General features: G+C 35.2%; 1 protein-coding gene across 3 annotated transcripts in view; it reads left to right on the forward strand.

Annotated features, from left to right (window-relative positions):
- ARL15 (ADP ribosylation factor like GTPase 15) overlaps positions 1 to 27593 on the forward strand; it is a 227054-nt gene that overhangs the window by 93704 nt on the left and 105757 nt on the right. For all 3 annotated transcript variants that reach the window (XM_066569551.1, XM_066569549.1, XM_066569550.1), the window contains one exon: positions 1396 to 1604. In XM_066569551.1, coding sequence (XP_066425648.1) covers positions 1396 to 1604 — 209 coding nt within the window. The remainder of the gene's footprint in view (positions 1 to 1395; positions 1605 to 27593) is intronic.

Below are 27593 nucleotides of genomic sequence, written 5' to 3' on the forward strand. Positions count from 1 at the left end.
TGCTGGGTGCAGATACAGAAACAAAGTGTTCAGGGTTCCAGTGTGACTAGTAAAAAGACAAGAGTAACTCTATTAGGTGAGATTTGAATACTCATGAGTTGCATACCTAAATTTCATGGAGCAAATGTTTATTTCTTCCTTCACTTGTATTTAATGGCTGTCTTTTTTGTTGCACAATGTGTAAATTAAGTTAATATTTTAAGTATTGTATTAATCTTGCGGTCATTTTGTTGCATGAAGATCTCATCATGTTTCTCAGAAATTTTATGTGATTTTGTTTCACTGAAAAGTGGAATTTTATTATTTTAAGCTCTCGGTTCTTGTGTATATATGCAAGTCCACTTCTCTCTGTCTCAAAATAAGAAAAGTGTCTATAAAAGGTACCTTCTGCACATTTCTGCAAGTCACTGTCTGGCAGACATGTCAAGTTTTCTACTAGACTATAGCTGCCGCTGTTCACTGTTTAGTGTTTGTCCCCATGAGTGTAGTGCCAGATCCAGACATACAAAGAATAGCCCATATCCAAATCATAGTTTAGATAGTTTGACAGCTGTCAAATACAATTTTTTTTTCCCTACCTCATTGCTACAACATATGCTGCTCTCCAGGGGAGACAAAAGCTTTCTGTTGATAACCTTAGTGCTTGGCTTCTGTTGAGATGGCTGAGTGCTGCTGAACTGTGTCCTAAAAATTACTGTGGCATATAAGCCTATACAGTCACTCATGTGTCTGCTATTGGGCTCTTCCAGAATCCTTAGTGTGGTTGACAGAGCAAAAGTAGTTGAACTGAATGCCTTTGCATGTAGTCACCCTAGCTCCTCATTCACTGTTCAACTCACTATTGTATCATCATTCTCCTCATTAAGTATCTAATTACTTTAATAGGCTTTCCTGACACCTTTTTTCCCCAATTATGAAGTGGTTGCCTGATGGTTTAGAGATGAACTGGAAGACCTTATCAGAAATGAACAACTGCCATGACAGAAGCTGCAGGTTTATGACAAGGAGCTGCAGGGCAAAGTGAAAAAGAATGGGTAAAGGTTTAGGTATTAGTGCCAAGATATTCCAGTGAGAAGGTAAAGGATTAGGCTCTGTGGTACTGTCAGCATAGTAGTTCTGCCAGTACTCATTAATAGAGCAGAAGCTTTAATTGAAGAAAGCTGCATTGAGTCAACTTCCTTCCTTCTTTAAACAGTGTTGATTTGACATTGGTGTGTGTGTGTGTGTTGGATTTTTTTACTACTTTTTTTTCTTTTTATTCTTTTAATGTTGGTTAAGAGAGAAAATTTAGTTAATTATTTTGATAATTCTAAATAGATGGTTTATTTTAACTTCCAAGTGTTACATTTGTTAAACTATTCTTGTTTTAATTAGTTCTCATTATTTTCTTGAAAGGAGCTGACAATATCAGAAAATACTGGAGTCGTTACTACCAAGGATCCCAAGGGGTAATATTTGTACTAGACAGCGCCTCCTCGGAAGATGATCTAGAAACTGCTAGGAATGAGCTGCATTCTGCTCTTCAGCACCCACAGTTATGTACTTTGCCGTTTTTAATACTGGCCAATCACCAAGACAAGCCAGCAGCTCGCTCAGTACAAGAGGTATGTGTCAGCTTCTTGCCTGTTTGTATTTACTTTCTGCACACCACTGATCCCTTATCACTTATACCCTGACATCCTGGTTAAGGACTGGCCTCAGTTTCTTCTTTACTGTAAGTATGCAGACCAGCAACACTCCCAGTCCCCAAAAACTTAGTCCACTGCACTCTATACAGACTTAGTTGCTCTGGAAAACAGACAAGTAATACTTGGATACAAGCAGATCTTCTGCTTTCACCATATTTTGCTTAAGGGAAGAAAGATGGTTTTAAAACTACTCTTGTGAAAAGCTGCTGGGACAGTGATTTTTTTGTTTAACTTGGGTTTTTATTTGCTATTAGTTTTAATTTTGCACTGTTCCATTACTCCATTCTTTTCCACTGCTTAAAGCAATTTGTTGCAGCCATAGGTTGTCTTTTTTATGTAAAAGCTTTTTTCTGAACGGCTGTATACTGATTTGAGGTCAGAATTGCAATTCCTGTTCTGAAGTCCTGAACTGTTTCTCATCTTCCTGTTCCAAGGAGTAATGTTTTTGTCTAATTTTTAGCTATCACACAGTAAATTATGTAATTGTTCTATTCAGTGTACCTTTCGCATTTCAGTTTCTGAGAAATTTGTCTTGTCTACATTCCTATCATGTCAGATACATTTGAGGAAATGCTGAAAATTACTTCTGAAATTGTAGGAAGAAGTAAAATTGGGTTGTGTCATTCTGTTCATAAATGTCATTTAGAACACTCCTCCTCTTAAAGATTATATGAGGAATCTGTTTGTTCTGTGATTGCAGCAGAGTGAAAACTGTTTCAGCACCTTACCGTGTTGCTGCTTTGTATTTAAACTGATTCTTTCTTAGATTCTTCTTTTTCTGAAATATGAAGTTACAGACTTCGAGCTCAGAACAAATTGATCTGTAGCATAGCTGCTCTTAGTACAGTATAGTTGAACATACAGCCTTTTTTTCTTTATTCCTACTTATGTCTTCTTTCTGATTCAAAAGAAATTAAGCTTATTATATGTTAGGAAATGGCATAAATGTAAGTGGAGTATAGCAGTGTTTTTAAGAAGAGATTGTGACAGGTTTGTAAACTACACTGTAAAATATTTTTAAAAATTGTTGGTTCTTTTCTCTGAAAATTCATTCTTAGGAGAAAGGAAAAAAAATGGAATTTGGAATGAAAATATCAAGTTACATAAAAAAGTAAACAAAATTTTGCAGGGATAGAAACTATAAGTTCTAGGTCTTGTTCATGTAAATAACAGACTTAGAAAAAAGTAATTAATACTTAAAGGAAATGTAATATGGATTTTGATATGTAAGTTTAATAATTTGGCCTGGTTTATTATACAGCATAAAAGCAAATTTGGCCTAGCTTATTGTACAGCATAAAAGCAAAAACCTCCCACTTAACAAACGAAAATATCCTGAGACAAAACTGATTGGATTTTATCATCCAAATATAGTCTATATGCCTTGGCTTTAACTTTTTCATAGAGCAATACAGATCACATTTTTCATCATCAGTAGGACTGTTTCTTATATGATTGAAGTATTTCTTATTTTACTATATTTTTCACTTTTAAAGTGGCCAAATTTGGTTCAATATTAAGTGAAGTTTTTTCTAGCAAATAAAATTTAAGAAATGTTCTTTTTCCAATTTCATATTAATAATGAATGCAATGCCAGTTGGTTTGCTTAACAGCAAATTATACTTGTAACTCTCACATTTTGCAGTTGAACTCACATGGATAGACTTTTGGGCCTGAACTGAATTTTCTGTGTATTTAGACTTAACATTTCTTTTCTTTTATTGGCAGTACCCTCATTTTCACCTCATTCTTCATTACCAGTTGCTTGAGATCTCAGTAGGGTAATAGATCTCTATATGCTTACAATAACATTTAAATGGGTTTCTACTACAAGCTTTAAAAAAAAATCTTACAGTTTATTATGGTGGCAGACAAGTCTTGATTGCTAATGTATGAGTACAACAGAATGTGTGCAGAATACAACAGTTTTGTTAAATGTGCACAGTACATACATATTCTCAGGGAAAAACTCACACTGAATCCAGATCTCAGTGATTTTGAAGATCTTTAGTTAAGAGTACTGGAAAGAGAAATTAAAAGAAAAATTAAAAAAAAGGAAAAAAAAAGAGAGAGAAAATGTCACAAAGTTGTTACATCGTCTCTGAAAAAATTATGATCTGTTTTTGCTGTTTATACAAAGAAGAAGCCTTCTTTGGTCATTTTGACCAGTGTTGAAATGGTAATTTCTTGCTTTCCTAATGCTTTGCTGTGCTATTTTCCTCCTTATTGAGATGTGGAATAGAAGTAAAATGATGAATTGCAAGATCATTGCTTATATAAAACAAACATATTAAAGTATGTAACAAATGTAACATGTTGAGCATTGAGACTTTTATTAGAAATTTTTGCAGAACGAAGTCCATTAATTATAGGTATTTTTTTAATATTTTTCATGTGTTAGAAGACAGATGAATCACAGTTGAAATTTAAAAATATGTATGCATTTTTTTAGGCAACAAATTGCCTTTCTTTAATGGATATGAAAGGATTCCTTGGAGTATAATTAAGGAAAATGTCTGAGTTGAGTGGTGCATAATAGGAAATGTAGAAAAATATTTATCTACAACAAAAATTCTTCACAAAACTGTGCAAGTGCCAAGCAGTTTCTGCAACAGATGTTAGTTATATTTTTTGCTGGGAAGTGCAGTTGCTTCAGTTTTTCACAATGTTGTACTTTATTTAATGTGGTTTTTTTCCATACATTGCTTAGGTAGAAATGATACTGTAGAATCTACGTGCTGTAAGTAATAAGCAATGTCATGAATAGTTCAATTCACAGCTATAATAGGTACTTGCAAAAATATCCAAATAACTTACTTAATTTATGAAATGCAATTTAACCTAATTCATTTTGCAGAATATACTTCATATTACTGTAGTAACCAGGGAAAATTACAGGAGAAGCCAAGCTGAAATACTAATCAGTAAATGTAATCCTTTTTTTCCCTGAGTTCTGTTGCTGGTTATCTGTTTTCTAGTTATATTTTGATTTTTAAATGAACTCAAGAAAGTAACTTTGGCATGGCATTTCATTTCAGAAACTATAAGTAAAGGTGTTTCTCTTATGTAGACTTCTTTGGTGGTTATTCTATCTTCCCATGTCAAAAATATTTGTAAGTTTTTTTTTTTTTCCTGTGACAATAGCATGTATTTAGACATATTTGAGTATCTGCTAAGTCCATGCTGAAATAAAGACTGCATATATTAACCAGGCTGTAAAACTGATACAATTGTTTTTGTTCCAATGGGTTTGCTCCAGAATAACTTTATTTTACATTGAAATTACAGTAATGAAGAATTAATCCTATATAAGTCAGTTCTGACTGTAGTTTTGGAAAACTTACGAAATAGCAAATAAAAACTTTTACAAATGAAAAATAAATTTAGTTATTCAGCATATGAGGGAAGGTGGTGGCATATCAGTTTGGCAATGGTTTCCAAAATACAGGCTGCAGTTCCAAAACAATTTATCTAATTATACGTTTTTTAAGTATCTTTCTGACAGAATGTGCTTTTACTTTTCCACACAAAAGTACTTTTGATTGTTGAAACTGGTTTTGATCAGTCAGATTTCTCTTACAGTGTTAACATATTGCAGGAGAGTAATGGTGATAAAAGTGCTTCAAATTGCTTTAAATGGGAACAGGCATTACTGTGATTATCAACTTGTTAATTTTTATTTTGGAATGTGTGCTACTTTGTGTATTAGTACCCGAAGCTGGATGTTGCAGTGGATTCTTGTGAGTTGAACCAGTGTGCACTTTTCTCCCAGGTCAGAGCAGTATTTAGGAGCTGCATGTATTGGAAGTTGTCTGTAGCCACTATATTTTAGGAGCAGGCTATTCTGGATGCTTGTCTGGATCAGTTTAGGACTCCTGGAGGCCATGTAGGACTGGCCAAAGGAGGAACCAAACTGATCTAGTCTTTCCAGTTCACTGGTGAAGCAGCTTCTTGTTTGGTAGTGTGTTGACTTTGGGATGTTTCTATTTTTATATTTAAGTCTCTTTTTAAGATTCTAGGTGCATTAGATGATCAGTGCAGATCCACTCCATTTGAACTATTCAATTCTAAGACCATATATGTGACGACATTTATTAAATATTAAGCCCCAAATGTTTCGGCGTGTGTCCTGCCTGGCTTCGTCTGGCCTTGCTGCTGGACCAAAGGCTGCAGCTGTGGTGTTTTCACCCCAGAGATGCCTTTGGCCGGCTGGGTGCTGCAGCTGGGCGCTCAGAACAAGTCCAGGCAAAATAGAAACTCAGTTTACCTTTGGTGGAAAAGGTTCAGACGGTGAAGAGAAAAGAAGTGGATTCTGCCGAGGAGCTTAGATCCAGAGTTTTATTGTAGCATGGTAGACTTCTGAATGTGGCAAGACAGCTCCAGACAGACAGACAGAGACAGAACCACGGCACAGACCCCGACCACATGGTCTCGTGTCCTTTTTAAGCCCTGGGGACAGGGGGAGGGGACGGACAGGTGAGGGCCAACCAGGTATGAGCAGGGGAAGGGTCAGGGGATGTGGACGCTGGGAGAAACCAATGAGCCCAGGCCTGGGGGGCTGGGGGGCATCTGCCAATCACACGATGCCCTGCTGGAAGGTGCCAGGCAGGAGGGCACAGGGGGAGGGGGAAAGGTTGGTGTACCTAAGGGGGATGGGATAGGTGAGAGGAAATGGGACACACTGCAACAGACATTCATACATTATAACCTGTAGGTGGGTTTGTATTCAGTTATCCTAAAATTCAGGCAAATAATAAATTTCTTTCATATATTTAAATTGGTCACCACTAGTAACAGGAGAAATCACTGCAGATCTGTTCTAAATTCCCTTTAAAAAAAAAAAAGATAAAACATTTTAATATAGACTTACTAGTTAACAGTAAATCAACCTATTCTCAGCCTATTTTAAGATTATACCATTGTTTTAAATATAGTTGTCGGGAAAAGAATAGTGTGGAAAGCTTATGCTGATCACAAGTGCTGAGTTTTTTTTCTTGCATACAAGACCTTACTTTAAATTTGACTTGATGGGGATGTGAAACTCCATTGGAGAGTCATTTTGATTGTCCTTTTTTTCTTTGATATACGAAGATCTAAAAAAATCTTTTAAGTGCAAACAATATTTTCAAAATTGACTGTGAAAGATTTGTTGCTTATTTACATAGATTGTGACGCATTTATCTTTTTGAGATTATATGGATTTTGAATCACTGACAGCGTTTAATTAGGTTTTCTATTAGCAGAATAGTGGAAGGTAACTCTCCTAATGAAAAGAGCCATCTTAAGGCTGTGAGGGCTGCTATCTATTTCTCTTCTAGTTTCTTCTCTGTTGTTTATGTCTAGAAATAATTTTGTACATAAAGTGTCTTCTTGAAGCCTTAAATATCTTAAAACTAAATAACCAAGAGAATGCTCAAGTTTGTCAGCATCTGTGGAGGCTCTTACTGGTGGTGGGGATCTGGAGCATGCTGCAAATTGGGCTTTCTAGCTAGGCCTGCCAATGGTCTGAGTTGGCTACTTAGTATGACAGGCTCAATTCCAGGATGTAATCACTTCTTTATATTCCAATGTCTTTGTACTGTTTTTCCATAATTCATGCTGTTTGTGGTTTCTGCTAGTTAGGGGAAAATGGTTCCTCTTTGGAAACCCTTTCAGTGTATGAGTAATAGATGTCATTACTAGCAATCTGAAAAACTGCATTGAACAGTGACTATTAAAGAGGTTTAGCTTCAGAGACTATGTAGTATCTTAGCTCACAGATTTGAGCAAATGTTTTCCCCAGGAGCAGGTACTGCAAAAACGTAGCCTACAACCAAGAGTGAAAATGAAACTTTTCTCTGCAGTCTGTCCCATCCTCACCCTGGTCAAGCCTCTCAAATCTGAGTTTTCAAAGACCAGCTGTTGCAAATCTGTATGCTTTGTGACAGGGACATCCAGAGCAAAGTTAAATCGGGGACAGATTTTTGGTTCCTCAAGGAACTGTTTCTGAGATGATTTATCTTCAGATTACTGCAGTAAATAGCCAAAATATAGATTCCTACCCTGTTTTTGAGATCATAGTGACCTTAGTGACCTTAATATTTGCAATCCCCTCACTGCAAATACTTCTTTTCGTCCAAGGTGTATCCCCTGATATTTGAAGATTGTTTTGGAGCTGGACTCTGCTATTTTGAGTATTGGCTGCTTCCTTCACAACTGCGGCCTTTGAGGGAACAGAAGAGTTATTTGTCAGACTTCAGTTATGAACACATTTGCAGGAGAGGAGAATATTATTGAACTAGTGTTTAGACAATAGTAGTTTTGCCCTGCTTAGAACAATGAAGAAGTAACTCCTATTTGTGTTTCTCATATGAACTTCCATACTGATTAAAAATTTCATCATACCTATTAGGAAAAAGGTTTAGATATAAAAGGATCCTATGATAAAAATATATATATATATAAAAAATGCAATCTAAAAAGCTAACCAATTTTAATACATGTGAGTAGATCCACATCCTAGCTAAATTTGAACAGCAAGCAATTTCATGCAGTTGCAAGACTGAATCCAAACAGTAACCACATGTTTTCCTTGCCTGAGTTTGTGTTTCAATCATGTTTTAAAAGAAACAAAGCCATAACAGGTAAAATTGTCAATATATTCATTAGATAAAAAAATGAATTGGTATAGTTGATAATGTTTTGGTGAATAATATCACTTAGTAAAGCTTAATATTGCTGTCCCAGTGTATGTGGGACAAAGAAACAAAAACTTAACAAAGAAAAGTATCTCTCTGAATAGTAAATTCCAGTTGTGCTCTTGACAAATGTGTGAGTCTGCAAGGAAATGAGTTCAAAAACTGCCACTAGAAACTCTGATTTGGAATGGTGTTCCTGAAGATACCAAAAAAATTGCTCAAGCACACCTGCAAAAATGCACATATTACACAATGTACAAGAACACAAAGAGTAGGAGTAGCTAAGACACAGGAGCAGAAGTCCTGTCCACATACACCCATTTCACAACATGAAACTGTATTCAGAGAAATAAATCTCTTGATTGGCCCTTTGTAGAGAATGGTGCCAGGTACACATCCGCAAAAAAAGCAGCTGCATATCTTGGAGTAGATGTTAAAGAATATTGCTGTATATAGTTTTGAACACCAGACGTGGATTTTTGCAGCACTATTTGGGTCTCCAAATGGTTGTTTTATATGCATATAGATGTTGTGTACTTTAAGTATTTATTTCATCAGCAGTATTAGTTTGCTTGCTGGCTTCTTTGCCTCCCCCATCTTTCAGGTGTGACGGTCTATCTGTACGACTATGTGATTAACTGGTTTGGACCTAAAAATTAGTTAACTACTATCCTTCCTCAAGGTCTTATTTTTAAATAAATTCAGATGAGAAGAAAATTGGATAATTGGCATACAGGCAAGAGGTGGGAGGAAGGTGTAAAACTAGAACTGGTGTGGAAAGTTGGAGGTGTGGGCATCAAAAATACAGTGAGAGTTGAACCCTTCTACCTACCACATTACTTCTCATGCTTTTTTGGCTTATCCCTCTACAGTGAACCATAGTAAAGGAAGATTATACAGGAAATACTGGAAAATAATCTTTCCCTCTTACTTAAAAATGGATGTTCTAGAGTAGGTGTGCAATTGCTTTTACTGGACTTGAGAGAGAGATAGGAAAGAAACATATTTTCACTATGTTTTGAAAATTTAGTGTCTTTGTTGACTTCCAAGCAAAGAAGGAAGACAGAAAATGTTGTTCAAAGAGGAGTTGGCTGTACTTGCAGAACTAAACACAATGACTGTAAAGATAGAGCATAGTATCTAAAAATAAAAAGTAAATTTATGAGAGAAATTCTAAAATGCTTTCAGATAGAAACCTATATGCATAGTTTAGTAAATGTTTTTCATAAATATTTGTATACTTACAAATGCTTATATAGTATTCAGTAAGGACTGTTATAGAAGTGTGCAGCTTTTTACAGTTCTTTCTGAAACCTTTTTTGCTTGGTAAAAATTTGGTGTGTTTTAGTAGAGAATTAAATTAAATCCTGAGGCCTGTTGGATACAAATCTGAGCACACAATCATTATGACTCTTTTGAGCCTCTAGGTCTGTGATATTGCTGTTCTGGGTAATTATTGAATGCTCAAAAATTTAATTACTGTTAGTGACATCTTACATGAACAAGAGAAGTCGTATTTCTTTTAGAATTAATAACTATTACAAATGGAACAAAATAGTGGCTATATAACTACTTTCCAAATATAACTCTACCATTTTAGCAAAAATGGTCTCAGGATCAGTTGAAAAATAATGGAAAAGTATTTAGCAATGCATCGGATCAAGTTTGTGAAAACTCTTCTATTGTAAAAATGATTTAGTATGTGTTTTTCTTTCAAACACCCATCTTACATAGATATACGTATGTATATGTACTAGAATGAAATCTTGAGTTCAATAATACAAGCTTCTGCTTTTTAAAAGATGAGGACTTATTCTTCTATTTTTCTTTTTAGTGCTAAAATAAGTTTGCTGATTAAAGGCAAGTTAAATATACTGTGAACTTTGTATTTAGCTAGGAAAAGATATTTTTTTGTAGTGGAACTACATAATTTATATTTGGTACTCAATATAACAAAGTAAATTTTAAAAGAAATGTTTTTCAAGTTGATTATGATCACATAATCTTCATTCCATTAGAGTAGGTATGCAGAGTATGAAATTAATTTCTGGCCACAGTCCATTCTGCAGGAATTACACACTCACACACATGGGAAATCATGTTGAGCATCTTAATTGATCATGTCAGGGAAGTTCAACAATAACCATAGCAGGAGAAAATCTATCCATTTTATATCTATGTAAGTATTTCAAGTTGGATTTTAATTATGTGCCACAAAAGTAGAAAATTTTCAGCTGCATCAATAGTACCTACACTGTGACACAGCATAGGTTATTATTGTCGGTAATTACCAACACCCTGAAGACCTTGCTGGAAATATGTGTATGCAGAATTTCTTAAAACCTGCATCAAATAGAAGGTGCTCAGAGCTCAGCCTGAGCATGGGAGGCTCTCTGTTCCCTATGAAACTCAAAATTTCTGAAGATGCTTGAGGAGAATTTCTCTTGAAACTGAGCTGCAGCATGAGGAAAAACAAAGCTGAAAATTGAGGTGTCATAGGCCTATCAGAGGCTGGTTCTTTAGATTTTTGAGCGTAAAATTCCTATGAGCGAAAACAAACCATAAATCTCTGGAGATGGAGATGTTGGCATGTATGTGAGAATTCATGAAACAATGATGTTTTCCCAAGTGACAGGATGGGGAAATGATCATCTTTGCATCAGTGGTCTGGATGTTACTGAAACAATGCTACAATTGTCAAAGGCCAGGAAGGAAACACATACTACTCGAAGGTGAGATTAAATTCCTTCCTATCCATTCTCAGTTTTGAGCTCATTTTTTTTACCTGGCATTCTTTCAAGCCATTATGCTCCTGGAAAAATCTTGGATGCTCTCCGGGTGTGGTGGATGACAAAAATCAAAGACTGTGGTGAGCTTGATTGCTGGACAGGACACTGCTGTTTTTGCAAATGAACTAGAGAGAAGGCGTAACAGGAGAAAGGGAAAGGGACTGCTGACAAGTCTCATGCACCTCTTTCCCTGTTACTTCCCAAGACTTTGCTGGCAGTAAAGCAGAAGAGATGAGTAGAGAGCATTCGGGGGTTCAAACAAAAACAAAGAATGACATGGAGTTCTGCAAGTTCAAAAGTAGTGAAGGGCCCCACAGTTCAGAGACTATGAGGATGCAGTACTGAGTTTTTGCTTAAAGAAAATTGGAGCCATTGAAGGCCTTCTTCTATAGCAATATAGGCTCAACAGTGTCCATTATTTCCTCAGAAACCACTTCTGTTCAGTGCATAATGACTTTTGGTTCAAAAAGAGGAAACCATTTTCCCATCCACTTGCAGTGATTCAACAGCAGATGCAGACATGCTTCTGAAGAAACATGAATTATCCACTCTAGCATCTGGGAACAATTGTCTTCATAAGACTAGAAGCAGGGTTTTGAATATAACTACATTATTCTAATGATGATTTGTTGATACTGCAGCATATCATTAGTCATGCTGGAATCTTTATAAGCATAAATGTTTTCTCAAAATAGTTTAAATGTTTAGAAAATCTATTACAGCAGTCTGACATGAAACAGTAACTTCTGTTAGAATCTGAACAGCCTGAAGTTTTGAGTTAGTCTAGAAAGAACTTTCTGAAGGATCATACAAATTAACTAGGTAACATATTTTAAAAAAGGCAAAGTTAGACAATTTTTCACTTGAAAATGTGTTCATTTATTATTCAGATTTACACACATCATCCTGATATTTCTTCCTACTGTTTTAAGAACCAGAGTCTTGACAGTATATTGAATAATCCATTCCTGTGACTACATATTTCTCAATATCTTTGCTTTTTCTGATCTTTTCTGTTATATTTAGTTGTTCAGATTCTGATTAGATGTGAAGTTGCAAGGGTCAGAAAGCCTGTGCTGTATTAATACTGTCTTAAAAGTAAAGACAGTATTAATGTGTGGGCATCTTTAAAGTTAATGCATGCTGGAGTTGCATTTCAAGTATTAATAGGCATCTATTTCCTATTAATAGATGTGTAAGGCATCTAGCAAACTGATTAAAAAAAAAGAAAACCAACAAAAAGCCCAACCTGCTTTAGTGAATGAGCTTTGCTTAAAAGACTTTTCATTTCATCCACATATATCTCCAGAGGTAGATAATTCGGATTACTGCATATACTGTTATATATTTGTTACAATTGCATTATTTATTTAAAAATAAGTTGTTTCATCTGTCTCTCTGTTAATACAAGCTTATTCTGTAAATTTTTTAAAAATATTTTTTCATAATGTATTATTACAGCATTTATAGTCTCATTTTGGTTTTTGTGTTACTCTGGTAATAAATACTAGGAAATAGTTTACCACATTTTGTGAAACATTTAAGTACTTTAAGGATTTCTTTGCTTTCCTATAGGTTTGTTCTGTTATAGTAATTCTGCTACAACAGACCATACATTAACTACAAATCTATTACAGATATTCTGTTCCAATTTGTTTACCTTTGTTCCTTGTTGCTAATTATGCCTTTACTCATGGCTGAGGATAAAGGGAGTAAGAGAGTGAAATTTGAGTCACTCTCTAGGGCAGGCAAAGAAATCTTTTCAGAGCTGTAAACAAAAAGATGCTCTGCAACCAATGTTCCAGGAAACAATCAGATCCCTTTAGCTGCAACAGCATCTAGTGGCACAGTGTATATTTGTTGTTTTAGAAATACATAACTCATTTTGAATAAGCAGTATTAATGCATGTGATATCTGTAACCTGTGTTTTCACAGACCCTTATTAAACAAGTCAGTGCTCTTCATTGAGTAATTTGATCTGTTCTGTGATTCAAAATTTATTACTTAAAATTATTACAGTATTTTAAATTTTTTAAATTTGGTTTGGGCTTTATTGTTTTTGTGGTTTTTACTAAAAAATTGCCCTATGTATGTAAAGGACAAACAGAGGCCACAGACATGGTACTGTACATTCTTGAAGTATTGCACGTGCCTGCACATCTGTCATGTAGCAGAAGAGTTTAGACTATGTAGTTTTTGCTTGACTACATTTTTTGTGGACATGCTACTTGTGTCATTTCTCATGAAGTTCAGAACGTATGATCTGTTTAAATTAAAGTCATAATTGAATGAAAATTGATGTTGACTCATTTTGGAATAGCTAAGTATTTATGTGATAGAGAGAAAATCTCCATTATCTTTCATTATTATTTATCTTGCTAATTTTCTTAAAGTGAGTTTGAGTTTTATTGAAACCTCAATCTTAAAACTTTAAAAATACTCTTACTCTTGTAAAATCTTCAGAAAAACAAGAAAAAATATTTTAAAGCCAAAATGGACTGTTGTTAAAATGGGGGAAAAAAGCTTAGTATTTTTCTATTCTGATTTATTATACAGAAGGCTGTTTTTTTACAAAAAAGGGGTTTTTTTCTTCTTCTTCTTTTTTTTTTTCTTTTTTTCCCTCCACTATTCTCAGTCTCTTTTGATCATTGATCTGGGTGACCCCACGCTCAGGGGTTTTTTCTTCATTTGACATGGACAGATTTTTGAAGTATAGCTCTCCTTTGGGAACCTCGGGCAGTTCCACTTGACTAACCTGTGATCTAATGAGCAGTAATGCAGGGTTACAGTGACCATTTTGTTTGCTTTGAGGGAGGATGGCTAGACAGAGAGTGGGAGAGAGGCGGTGTCTGCTGAGAAAAAAGATGCAGGGTGATCGAACAGTGTGAAAAAGACTTGTTAGCCCACATTAGTGTGCCTGATTTACTTCACAACAGGTCAGGAAAGGCCAAAGGCAGGGTTGTCATTAAATTGCAAAGTTGAAAATCCCGGTATTCAAAAGCATTCAAATTTCTGAAAGTTGTAAATTAGAAAGTTTGTGGTTCATGTTGAATTTGGCAGAAAGATATACAGAAGTACCAGCTTCTATAAAACATGAATGGTACATTATAAAATCATGCTGTAAATAAAAAGAAAACCAGCTTTTTAAAGTACTTTCATGGTTGACTGTTTTACAATGAGACTGGGTGCGAAAGAAAGGCCAAACACTAACAAGGTCGTTGCACTTTCTTTATGAGCCCTGGGGACCCCTTAATTATGTGCCCGTGCTGCTTATTTTGAGATCTGTAGAATGTATGTGTACACGTGTTTGTATAATATATAATTTTTATTTGTATGTATTAAATCTATACACATATGTATATACACATGAATATGTATGTAAAAATAAGATTTTAGCTCAACTTGCCCAGGAATGTAGATTTTGAATCTTCTGCATCATGTTATGATACTTTTTTGCCCTCATATCCTTGATTGTTTCTCTTGGAGCTAACATTAATCTTCATGCCTTTGATCTTGAAATAGGCATAGATTTATCTTAAATTTACATTTACAAATGCAGACACACACAAAAATTGTCTTTATGTACTAAAAAGTTATTTTTCTAGTAGTAAAGCTTGCTTCTGAGCACTTGAATTAGACTTGACAGCCTGCTGCTTTGAAATTGCAAAAATGAAAATTTGAAGCTACCTATTCCTGAAATTACATTTACTTTTCTGTTTTATTCACTTTCTTGGCAGTGGCCTGAATCTCCATGAGTTGAAGAGTACAAGCAGTTGCATTGATAGCCTTTAACTCATAGCAAACTCTTGTCATTGCTATTTCTGATCTGGCTGGCTTTAGTGAAAATCGAAGTGCAGCCTTTTAGCTATATTATCATTGTGCATTGTAGCAGTAGGTAATAAAACAAATGGGTGGTCTTAGGGGTAAGGTGCTTTTTTTCTGTCTGCTACCAGAAGTTTCACTAATTGATTCTTACTTCTGTTGGCTGTCAAAAGTCAGGTTTTCACTATTGCCATACAACTGTGTTAAGTTTTAGATTGTACTGCGTAGACAGATGTGATTGTCTTGATCCTTGTGTCTTTTTGCAATTAGAAATACATGAAATTAAACAGCTGAGAAGAGCTGACCCATAACTAAGACTCTATTTCTTACCTGACTTCAGGGGGCTGTGCTCCCACTGATCATTCAAATAATTTCACTGACATTTAAGGGAGTATCTCTTCTTGGTTGAGGGGAAGAGAAGACAACAGGATGTCAGGCTTCAGTGTTCACATTGAACATTAACTTTTGGTTTTAACTTGTATTGGATTATGTATTCGTATGTGGTGCCAGATTATTTTTGGTTTATCTTGGTCATGTTTTGTTTACAGTAGATATAAGGTATAGTTTTACCTCCTGATAACCTGAGGTTTAACAGTTGAATGTGGGTAACAAAGTACTTTTTTATATTCAGTGCTGCATTTATCAACTAATTTCACAGTATGTCATTCCTGTTTTTAACACATTGTAAAATTCACTTTTTATTAGAATTTGAAATAGGATTAGTGTATTTTGAAACAGCATGGTGTTCAAAGTAGCTTGGTTGTTACTATACCCAAACACTAGTCTCAAAAAAAATGTGCTATGATATGTATGTTTCCATTTTCTCAATTATTTTAACTGATATTTAGTTGCAGCAGCTTGGTGGACATACGTTCTAGGAAACTCTGCATTGAGCTAGCTTTCTCTGTAGCTTTAGGTCATGTTAGTCAATGGAAACTTATTAGGGCATAAAATGATGGGGAAATGTTTAACAAATCAGAATACTGAATCAAGGTACATTTAAGCCTTACTAGTATTCTCTTTCCATTTACTTTCTCCATTCCCTAAATAATGTTGTCTGTGCAGTCTCTATGCACTCTTTATTAGCTCTTCTATTTGATTTAATTATTCAGTTACTCAGTGTGTCTGAATTAAGTCATCTCCGCCAATCTGCTTATTACAAAGCATTTGGTCAGTGAGAAGAGACTAATGTCATCTTGCTAGACTAATTTTTGTGGGTCTGTGTTTAGGAATCAAGACACTGGAGCAGTATTTCAAAATTGATTTATAAAAAATAGTCACTTCAAGAGTGTATTATAGATACTGCCAGTCACAGGCTCTGGGAGAGTAAATATTACTTACTCATGTGAAGAAAAGGGAAATTTTCCTATGTTCTTATTATCTTTCCTTAAGATGTGAATAGCTTTTGCTGGTTGGTGCTTTAAAAACCACAAAAAGTCTACTGCAACATAAACGGTTTTCATATAAATTTGCCAGGTATTATATGAAATTATTAAGTTCTTTTTTGATGGTAATATTGTTGCTTGATTCAGGAAGACAGCCGACAAAAGAAGATGGGATACAGCCAAATGCAGGCTTCTGGAAATTTTTTTTTTCCCAGTTCATAGTTACATTTTTAGAAAGCATTTCTTTTAAGACAGAGATTTTAACTTTTGCTATAGGCATTAGAATGCAACATGCAAAGTTTTTCTTTTTTATCTGGATGTCATGATATAAAACCTCTAGCAAAACCTTCCTGTGGGTTCAGTTCCCATGGTCTATCCACTCTATAATTCTTAATAGTGTGAAGTAGTTATTATTTAATCCATATCATGGATAGGGTGCAAACACAAAGTTATTGAAACAAAAGAAGCAAAATATAAAAGTAGTTGCAGGTGCTCTTTTTCTAAAGAAAACAGGTGTGACTTCTTACATTTTTCTGAGGCCATTATTTGCATCTCAGAGCTATATTTGTGAAGTATAACTCTCAAACTGTTCTAAACTGGGAATGCAGTGGCTAATATGTTGTTTAAAGGTGAAGTGTTATGTTCTGCCAATGGACTCTGACAATTCAGTTTTTAGTACCTGTAAAATGGGTTTAAAATGTTCCCCAGATGTATTTGGCTACCTCTCCTTTTGGAAATCATTCCTTCTGTGCAATAGGAAAAAAAATTGCTTAACTAAGAAAACAAATTCAATAATGCCACCCTTTCCCTGCATAAATAAGAAGGTGGGGGTGGTAATACTATGTCTGGGAAAGGAAGCAAAAATGCATGCTTGGATATCCATTGCTGGCTGTTGTAGGGAGTGTGCTTGCCAGCAGTTTCTGGCAAGCTTATTCCTTCCAAATGCTCTCCAAACTTGCCAGACATTTAAAAAGTCTTTTGCCTATTAGTCACCTTTCACTTACTTGTAGCATTAGAAGAAATGTTTATTGACTGAAGAACTGCCTGTTTTGAAATCAGGAACATTGAATTGAGCTTTTTGTTTTGTTACATGTTGGTTTGTTGATATTTACTTGACAGCAGGGTTTAGTTAGGAATATACTTACAGGCTGTTAGTAACCCAACTGGGTCAAAGCTCAGAGGGTCTGCTCTTGTGGGTAGTAAGCTCAGGGTTTGGCTGATGTTTTTTCTGCATGTAAAAGGCATCAGATCATCAATCCCTGACCCCTGTGCAGAGGGATGGATGCTGTAGATGTGGATTGCATTTAAACAATGGCAAAGCACTTTCTCCACTTTTTGTAGAACGTAGCTGAGAGAGAATTAAAAAATCTCCTGTGTCTGGCAGTGGGGCATATAGGGCCTCTTTGTGTTAGTTTGGTTCAGTTGTGGTCTAGTGTTTGGATCCGCTTCTGTATAATATTGATCAGGATGTGTATGGGTTTGAATCTCCCTAAGGCATCTGGGGACAAAACAAGTAGCATTTGTATCTGAGCCCTAAAAAGAGACTGTTCAGAGAGAGAGGGGTTGGAGGGAGGAATCAGATACAATGAAAGAGGAGAAACTTGGCTATTGTCCTAGGTAGAAGCATGCCAGAGGGGAGACTAGAAATCTAGCTTATTGGATATGAAATATTTTGCAAAACTGTCCTTCTCAGAAGGGGTCAGATTCATAAATGTGGTTCTGTTCCTTCTACTTAATTTTCTTCTTATAGTTGCAAAATCTGAGTTAAAGAGATGCCTCAGTTGTAAGTCATTATACCAGAGGTGACTGGAGTTACATCTATCACTATATTGCACCTTCCTTCAGGGTTTTTAGATGGGAGGATGTCTGGGTCTTTTTCATGCATCTTGCTCCCTGCACTTACATGTTTGACTGAAGTAGAAGTGTAGTATTGGAGCATGTCAGTCTTTAAATGTAATTGCTTGTCATCTCTGAGGTACTGAAGCAGTCTGCCATTATTTTACAGTAATTTAAGCACTGGTAGACTTATCAGGTACAACCACAAAGCTAATGGCCTTTTAATTATTAGTGATTCCAATGAGAATTTGTATGTTAAGCAGGAATTAAGAGCTTAATGCAAAAGTTTGGACAAACAAAGGAAAACAAGACTACTAGCACTAACTGATGCTATCATTCTAATAATTGAATACTTCCAATTTTCTCCATTTCTGACATGGCTGTTATTCAGGCTGCATCACAGTGCTTTTATATGCATGGAACCTCATGTACACAAATTGAAGAAATGTGGTATCTGTCATAAGAACTGTGGTCACAGAGAGCCCCACACCACACATACGTTGCTGTTGTGGTCACAGTATTGTTGTCTTTCACTGTAGGAGTAATGCAAATAATTTAAACCATAAATCAGTATGATGGTCTTCTTGTCCTGGCTTTGCAATTATTTCAGTTTATGTTTTCTGAAAAGCACAATTTCAAGTATTCTGAGAACCTACAATGGCTAACTAGGAGTGCTTGAGAATACGGTGTATATTGCCAGGGTATTGTGATCAAGCAATGAAAGAACAGTTGACTTGCCCTGTTCAGGATTATCTATCAGACACTCACTGTGTTGACTAAAATACTGACTTAGTTGACTAAAATATATCAAATGTTGGAAAAATCTGCCGAATAAATAACCTAATAACTTTCTTAGGTTATTTTTTGCATCTGAAAATTGATTTGCTTTTTTGAATTAAAATTGGGTTTAAATTTTAAATTTATATTCAAAATACAAATTTTAGTGTACTTATATAGCTATATGTTGCTTTACAACCTGCTGGAGAGCAAGACCTGCAAATTAATTGAAAGAGGCAGTGATGTTCTCTGACATTTCAACATTGTCATTCAAAACCTTTCTTGACACTTTGGAGAAGATTTTGATTTCTTTGATATCAGTTTGTATTCTCCTTTATTGCAGTAAGTTCTGACATGGCATTCTTGAGTTTCCTGAGACATAGAAAATATAGAGCATCTTCTAAGTAGTTTATCTGTTGTAAAGAAATTACTCTGCATGTTTGATTAATTTCAGTATGTATTAGTATTAGTATTTTCCTATGAAGGATGTCTGTCCTAGAAACAGTTGAGTCATCCTCTAAGTTTAATGCTTTTTGAGAACTACATTGATTTAATATTCTCTATTTGTGTGATCATTCTCCTCCTTGTCAATTCAGCTATGGTATTAGAGAATGCAGAAATAATCCATGGACATTTTGCTAACGTATAAGTCAAAGGTTGTAATTCTCCTTACCTTAGAGATTTAAAATTTCCTGTTACCATTTAGATTATTTAATTTGTTTCCATTTATTTTGCTTGACTTTATGTTCTTAATAGAGTATTAATTCATCTTGTGTGCTAAAAGAAATTATTTCTCTTTGGTAGTATTTCAGAATTCCCCTCTTGGGACAATTATTCAGACTATCAGCATGAATATGCAGAATGCAATTGCTAATGGATAACAACTCTTTAATTTTGATTAATATGCAAAAAATAGTGTCAGGTAGCTTGTTCAGTGAATTTGTTTGCAAGCTTTGATAAAATTCTGAATTTTTCTAGCCATGAAAAGAAAGCTGTAAATCTGAATCCCAAGTCTCTTCTATGGAACTTAAATGTTCCTTTATCAGTTACTTAGGTCTTAATTTAGACCAATGACGCATTTCAGAAGGCAGTGCAAGTTTTGTTAAAGACTGCTGTAAAGTATTACTACTTGAAATTTGTGACAACCATGTACCTATTAAAGGAATTTGCTATTTGAGCTCCACAAAAGACTCACCAAGAAACTGATGAAGTTCTATTGAAATACGGGAAAGATGTGTCAGAAATCCCGCAAAACACCACAAGATTCCACAAATATAGCATTTTTCAGCTGACTGCACTCTGGACAACTACTGTCCCTCCACAACAGTGATAGGACTGATCAGGACCATCAGTCTAACAACATCTATCACTGTTGTCTCTCTTGCATCTCCAGACTTCATTAGATGGATGCTTTGTGCAGTGTTCAGAAATAGTGAAATGGTTTTTTATCTGCAGCTTCTTTTGCTGGGACAGATGTGATTATTCACAGGATGTTTATAACTGTCTTACTCAAAACCACTCTGAAAATCTAAATTTCTGCTTATAAGTGGAAAATTGAAGTCTGTTCTTGTTGAGCAAATGTTTACTTATTGGCTCTTGAAAGACTTTCAAAAAGAGTTTAGTTCTGTCACCTTGCTATTTAAAACCTCTCTGATTTTACTTTCAGTTTCTAGATATCATAGAATGGTCTGGCTTGGAGGGACCATAAAGATCACCTGGTTCTGACCCCTCTGATGTGGACAGGAGTGCCAGCCACTAGCCCAGGTTGCTCAGGGCACCATCCAGCCTGGCCTTATCTACCCATTTAGTGGAATACTGCTGTTCCTGCAAAGGAAGGATTATGGCTATTACTACCATAAGCTTTCTGTTCATGAGCTTTCAGGCACTGAGGAAAACTTCCAAAATTAAACTTTATAATCAGTTTTCTATGGCAAGCATGTATCAATACAACCCTTCTAATCACTCAATTTTACTTCTTTAAATTGTGTGCTTGGTACTACATCTTGCAAGGTTTTCCTGTACTATGGTACTATATTTAAGGGCCATATCAGCTTTTTTGTATTTCATAACACTAGAGAATATTATTTACACATAGTATCCGAAGTTTTGCTTTAGAAGAGCCTATCTACATGTCTCTTGTAGTCTGTTTCTGAGGCTGTCAGGCTATTGTTAGAAAATACAAGAGAGGTTTTTTTTTGTCATGCAGTAGTAATCTCCTGCTTGTCTTTGCAGACCCGAGGTTTTCATCTTAAGTTTAAGAGGCAAATAACAGGGGAGAAGAGATGAAGAGGAGAAAAGCAAACTATAGGCCTATAAAATTCCTTTTCTTTCTTTTTTTCCCCCATGAAACTACTTCTGCAGAAAAAAAAATATTGACAGACAGGGTGTGCCAGCTAATGTCACCAAGCATTGAGTGGAAAGAAGAATACTAAAAAGCAGAAAATTAGAGCTGTGCTTGCCTGTTACCTCCCCAAAAGAATTGAAATTGCCAGCGTTTGGGACTCCTTGTCAGAGGCTGAGATCCTCACCTGTCTGGTGCTCTGCAAATCGGCTCTGGTGACCATCATCCCTCAGAAATGTATGTCTGAAAGCAATTAGAATTTTACCAAAGAATACTGAAAAAAAAAATTAAGTACATGTATGTCATGTAGTTTCTGAATTCTTTAAAGATAGAAACAAAGGCCACCACAGAAGCAAATTAAAGCCCCTGGGAGCTGACATGGTTATTGAAAGCTTTAACAGAGCTGCCCTGCCATAGAAACCTGCTTTCCTATTGTCATTCATTTTGGTCTCTGAAAAGAAATTTATGATCAAAGTTTTGTTTGAGCACAATGTAAGCACTCAGATTAGATTTTGGCAAAGTTAGACAGGGATTTAGATATTTTATTTTAATTTTTTTCCTTTTTTTGGCACTTGTCTTCTAGTGAGAAAAATGTTTTGCACTTAAAATGTTTTGCCCTTAAAAGAAAGAGTATCTGTTTACAATATTTTCTTGAATTACATTAGATCTGTGTTTCTTGTTTTATATCTCCTACTACTGTTTCTTGTTTTATATTTCCTACTACATGATAACTCCAATCTAGAGCATCTTTTGTGGGTGATGTAAATGGAAATACATAAATGAAATAAAACCTGTGTATACTTAAAATATTTTTATTCTTACGTTGTTTCTCTATATAAAGCTTCCACCTTGAGGATTCTCCAGCAAATGCCCACTGTCCAATTCTTCAGTTGTTATTGGCAGAAAGAGGTTTTATTTTTAACAGAATACCATAATATAATGCTTTCTAAGCATAAGAGCTAGTGATCCATTGTTTTGTTGGATAACTTATAAATTTTGCTTTAATCTGAGAGAGTCTTTTGAATGAAGGAAATTAAGGTGAGAATTAATCATAGTAGAAGTCATTTCAATCTCTAAGATGTATGAAATATAGCTTCATTTCTTTGTATTTACTGTTGACCTGCTGCGTAAGACTTTGTTGGAATAGGTTATTTCTGTTCTCCTGCTTATGTCCATATAGGAGAGTCTTGTAACTGCTCTAAATGGTAATGAAGATTCAAAGTTTTGAATATCTTGGAAATTCAAGTACAAGGAGAAGGAACATTGATTTCTGTGAAAGATGAAGTTTCTTCTCCACAAAAAAAAAAAAAAAAAAAGCTCTAAAAGATTATGACAATGAAATGATTTATTCTTATTGATAAGAGGTAATTTAGGACAGGGATCAAGAAAGATCTGAATGTATACATTTCCCTTTACATACAGTCACGCTGGTATAGGCTAAAATTATGAAGTAGCTTTAGAAATGCTGTCTCATGATGTGATCAAAGCAACAAGCACAGTCAGCTAATTTGAGTCTTCTGTCTTGAATGCCCATAGGAAGTAGGAGTGTTAACTTAGTCCTGCAAGTGAGGTTTGTAAAAAGAACGCACTAGAAGCTAAAAAGCGGATTTAGAAGTCTGCCTTTAAGATTGTGTTGAAAGAAAGAAATTACAATAGAGGTTCCCCCTCTGCTGGTAGAGAGTTCAATATTCAAGACATTGCAGTGTGTCTAGACACAGGTAAATTCGTTTGAGTTTGTCAACATATATATGCAAAGAAAGAGCTGCTGTTACACAGTATAAACTATTGCTAATTTGCTAAAAGAATTTTAAAGTGAGATACAGTACTACAGTACAACTAAAGTTATCAAGTTCCATGTCTATTTATTTTAGCTGGCCTGTGAGTAATTAATGTCAAGTGCCCAATAGGGAGTGTAAACTATTGTGTTGTCAGTACCTAACCAGTGACTGTTCAGCTTGGTATTTACCCATTCCAGTGCTGTTCAAGATTTTTGTCCTAGTAAACAAACCCTTTTCACTTATCCTTTTTAAGAGATTTTCAATTTGATTTAATTAATCATCTGCTTAAAATATTACCCTATGCATACTTGTCAGGAGAATTTCTCAACTCCTTCTGTGGTGGGAAGTGCCTGTGCCAAATTTTGCATATTTTCTTTGAGCACTTGTGAAGAAGAGTGAAAATTTTAGAGGTACTGGAGACAAGAGAAATAGATTATGCATGGTGAGAAGCAGGTACTGTTGTCCACTAGAACGTGAATTAGCAGCAAAGTACAAGTGAAAAGACAAACAAAAATCCATCTAATTTAAACTCTCTAAGACCTGGGTGAATTCTTGCTGCCTAGTGTGTTTGTCCCGAGGCTGGTATGAAAACTGTTGTCTCAGTAACCTGAACAGCGCAGTATCTTTTCCTCTACCACAGGCATGGTTGCTTATCAGGAAGGCAGATAATTCTACTGTCTTTCACTGTTTTTTTCCAGCTTCTCTTTCTTATATTGGGCTAGGTGAAAACTCACTCAAAGCTGCAGATATGGTGTTCAGTAAGGCGGAGAATCAGTTAATTCTTTAAAATTTAAAATGTCCTAGCTACTTGTTTACCTCTGTATTTATGTGAAAGAAAATGCAAATGGTTACTACTTCTGCAGAAAATATGCTAAGGTTTCAGGTTTTGAAATATATAATGAAATTTTTGGTATAACAAATATTAATACAATTTGAGTAGCTATTTGGAATAAATGTTATGACCTATCTCAAGATATTTGAATTTCTTGTGAATGTAATTAAGGCTGTATTACAACTGTAAATTAAAACCTTTATATTTTTCATGTATTCATATATTAATATGAATATAAAAGTTAAATTTATTTAGGCAGGTTTAATTTTGTCTCTCCATGCATCTAGACAGTGGAAGCGAGACAGAATGAGGTTTTGATCCCTTCAGCGATGAAAATCATAAGAGGACCATGGATCATGACCACTCTATGATCATTGAGCTAAACCGGAGTGGAATTTCTGATAGCAAAGAAGCAATGAGTAGTCTTGAAATTCTTACAACTTGTTTTTGTAGCTTTTTACATTAAAACTGATAGACAGTGGTAATACTTCTTTCCCTTCTCCCTTTGTTTAGTATGAGTTGAATGATTTTAATGTATAAGAAAGGAACTAGGCTTTTGCCACAAAATTTGATTTTGATTTTCATATTTTTAAGATATTTATGGATTTATAAAAGGCCTTTTTGATCAATCTCTCTGTTCTTTTGAGGAAAACTTGCTCTGTCTTTTTGATAATTTTTTTGTATGCAACCATTGCTTTCTGTGACAAATGTTAATCCATATCAATTGTACTTTCCTTTTTTGGTTACTTATCTTAGATTTGAATTAAGAACAAGCATGACTTCTTAACCTTTGGTTTTATGCTCACCTTTCAGTATGGTGTAAGTTCTCCCTACTCCTAAATCTGCTACTTTGTTTTGGGCAATATAGTCAGATATGAGTAAATTTTCTCATTACACTATCACCAAAAATAATCAGTTACTGTACAAACAAGGTCATAATTGAAAATTTTCAGATAGCTTCATATTATTTCATTTTCTTTGAACTTAGCAAAATTTTATCTAGTTTTGAGGCTGGATATTCATAACTTGATTAAATATCCACTTTAGATATTAAATACTAATATAAACTGGTGAAGGGTAGAGTTGATTTGAAAATTTGGCTACTCCTGTAAGCATGGTAAGTTAAAAATTTCCCCTGTTTATACAGCCTTTGGCAATTTATGCAATGTGTTTTGTCACCTGTTTTGCTGTCTCGTGAAGAGCTGGAACTTTTATGAAGAAATAGAAAATATGACTTTGAATCCTTGACGTCTTTAAATAAATGGACATATTGATAGTGACAGATTGCTAAACTTGGCGTTAGACACTTAGTTGTGTTTCTTGCCAAAAGTAATCCAGATGTGCATAATTTATCCGCCTGCCATATGTGCACTGACATGTCTTTCTATAATCAACTGTCTGTTGAGTATTGTTAAACAGTTAAATGTTCTTTATCAACTATCTTTTTGAATAATGCTAATAACTCCTTTAAGGAGATAAGAAGCAGCAAGACCATAAAACCAGCTTTTTTAAACTGAAGAAGGCAACTTTGGTTTTTTGATTGTCCAAAAAAGCATGCAGTTTAAGGAAAAAACTGTTGGTAAAAGAAGCATATTTAAAGCCCATCTTAGGTGGTGTTATACAACTAAGGTGGATGCATATTTTATGTAATCTCATTATGATGGGACAGATCTTTGTTGTGACTGTGTAAAGGAAGTTGCTATGGAATAACAACATTAATTAATAAGGATTTTTTTTGTATGAGGTGCTTGTTGAAAGGAGAAAATGAACTTGACAAACAGTAACGAAGCATGTCCTGGCATTAAGTTCAGAAAGATTTGAAGGAGGACATTTGTGTCATTTGGAGTATTTCATCATATTGTCGGAAGAAGCAACTCCCATTTTATGGCATGTTTTGCAATGTGTGTTTGTTCTTCATCTGTCTTCAGAAAGTTACTTATTGATTAGTAGAGGCGCATGACCCAAGTGGAAAGATATCTGTAAAAAGAGTTTCTGTCCAATGAGTTTCCTACGCCAAAATTCTGTTTGCCAACAGAATTCTGTTTGATCCATAGAAATAATCCCCCTTTGTTTTCTATAAGCTTGTCCTTTCACCTCATTGACATAATGTTATCAGAATATTGACATGGATAATCTCACATTCATCAATCTCTGAGTCAGATCCCAGTGCTCACCTCAGAGGTATATAGGAAGGTATATGGTGGTCATGTAGAGCAAAATTCACAGTGTCTCATGGTTCTGAGTTTTCCCTGAGGAGAAGGGTGTCTGGCGCTGTCTGATGTTCCTGTGCATACAGGTAAGTATTTATCCCTAGAGTTATATAGATATCTATCTGTTGTACATAGGCCTGTCTTTGTAGCTATCTGCTTTGGTTTTTTGAACTCCCCCCCAGCAGTTGCATAACTTGTGGCATGATTAGCTGCTCCTCTTCATCATCCTGGGAGGTCTCAGTCATGACCTTTCCAACTGCTGATCTCTGTCATTAAGATGAGAATAGGTGTACATAAGCTATTGAGGGGACCGACTGTGTGATTCTTATTTCCATAAGGTCATCCACATTTGAGCAGCTCATCTTGGTTTGTACTAGGAAGAAGCAGAATGCCTACATAATGTCCTGAAATTGGGCTGTCACGCTAGGCAGCTAGTAATGCAGTTATATAAGACCATCCTTTTAGAAGGCATCTTTGCTGAAATGCTCTGAAAGACACTCCCTAGTTTGTAGAAGCATGCTTCTTGTTTGTAAACTTTGGTGTTTAAGATTTCAGCTTAACTCTGACCAATTCACTTGGTCTAAATTGAAATATTGATTCATTGCTCTGAGCTGTTACACTGCTGAACATCTCAAAGATACAGGCTGTGTGGATATGTTGTGGAAGAGTACAGCTGTGCAAATGCCAGCAGTAAGCAGGAAGGTTGGGAAGCTTCTTCAGCCAAGTTTGGGTGTTGTTTAATATTTCGAAATAATTTGAAGTTGCTAGGGCCTTACAAAAGTTGGTCATAGATTAACCTTAATCCATTGCTGCTTGAAAGCCTGTGCTTGAGCTACTCTGTTAGAAATCGTCCTTTCAGAAAAAACAAGTCAAACTCTGAAATCAAAGCTGCATGGGGTGTTCTTAGGTGCTTCTGAGAATTGATCATCCTATTGAGCTGTTTTCTAGAGAATGCAATTTGTCACCAATTTTTTAAGTTATGTAATGTTTTTTGAGTTAATATAATGTCTTATGAAAGACTAGTAGCCTGCAAAATATGGGGAAGCACATATTTTGAAGATATTATCATTGTTTCTTATGAAGGCACATCTTCTTGCACTTGAGAAATACTGTGGAATCTATGGATCATCTGTAGCAAGCCAGCAGTTTGCACCTGAAAGGAAATCTAACTTATTTCAACAGTGATTCCTTGCAATGTGAGCATTCTTCAAAAATGTAAATGATGTGTTTTTAATTTTATATACTTTGGGATTGAGAAACTATTGATGCTTTATTCTCTCATTTATTCTTGGTGTTTTGTCCTTTGTTATAATATTTAGCAAAATGCTGTGAAATTCATGCATGCGTTCACACAGCCATTGCAAAAAAACCCAAAAAAAACCAAAAAACAAGACCCAAAACCTCATACATTACCAAAAATTTGCAATTTTTGATATTCTTTCAGGTAACATATATCA

Source organism: Molothrus aeneus, chromosome Z, assembly GCF_037042795.1.
Source record: "Molothrus aeneus isolate 106 chromosome Z, BPBGC_Maene_1.0, whole genome shotgun sequence".
In the NCBI taxonomy this organism is placed as follows: Eukaryota; Metazoa; Chordata; class Aves; order Passeriformes; family Icteridae; genus Molothrus; species Molothrus aeneus.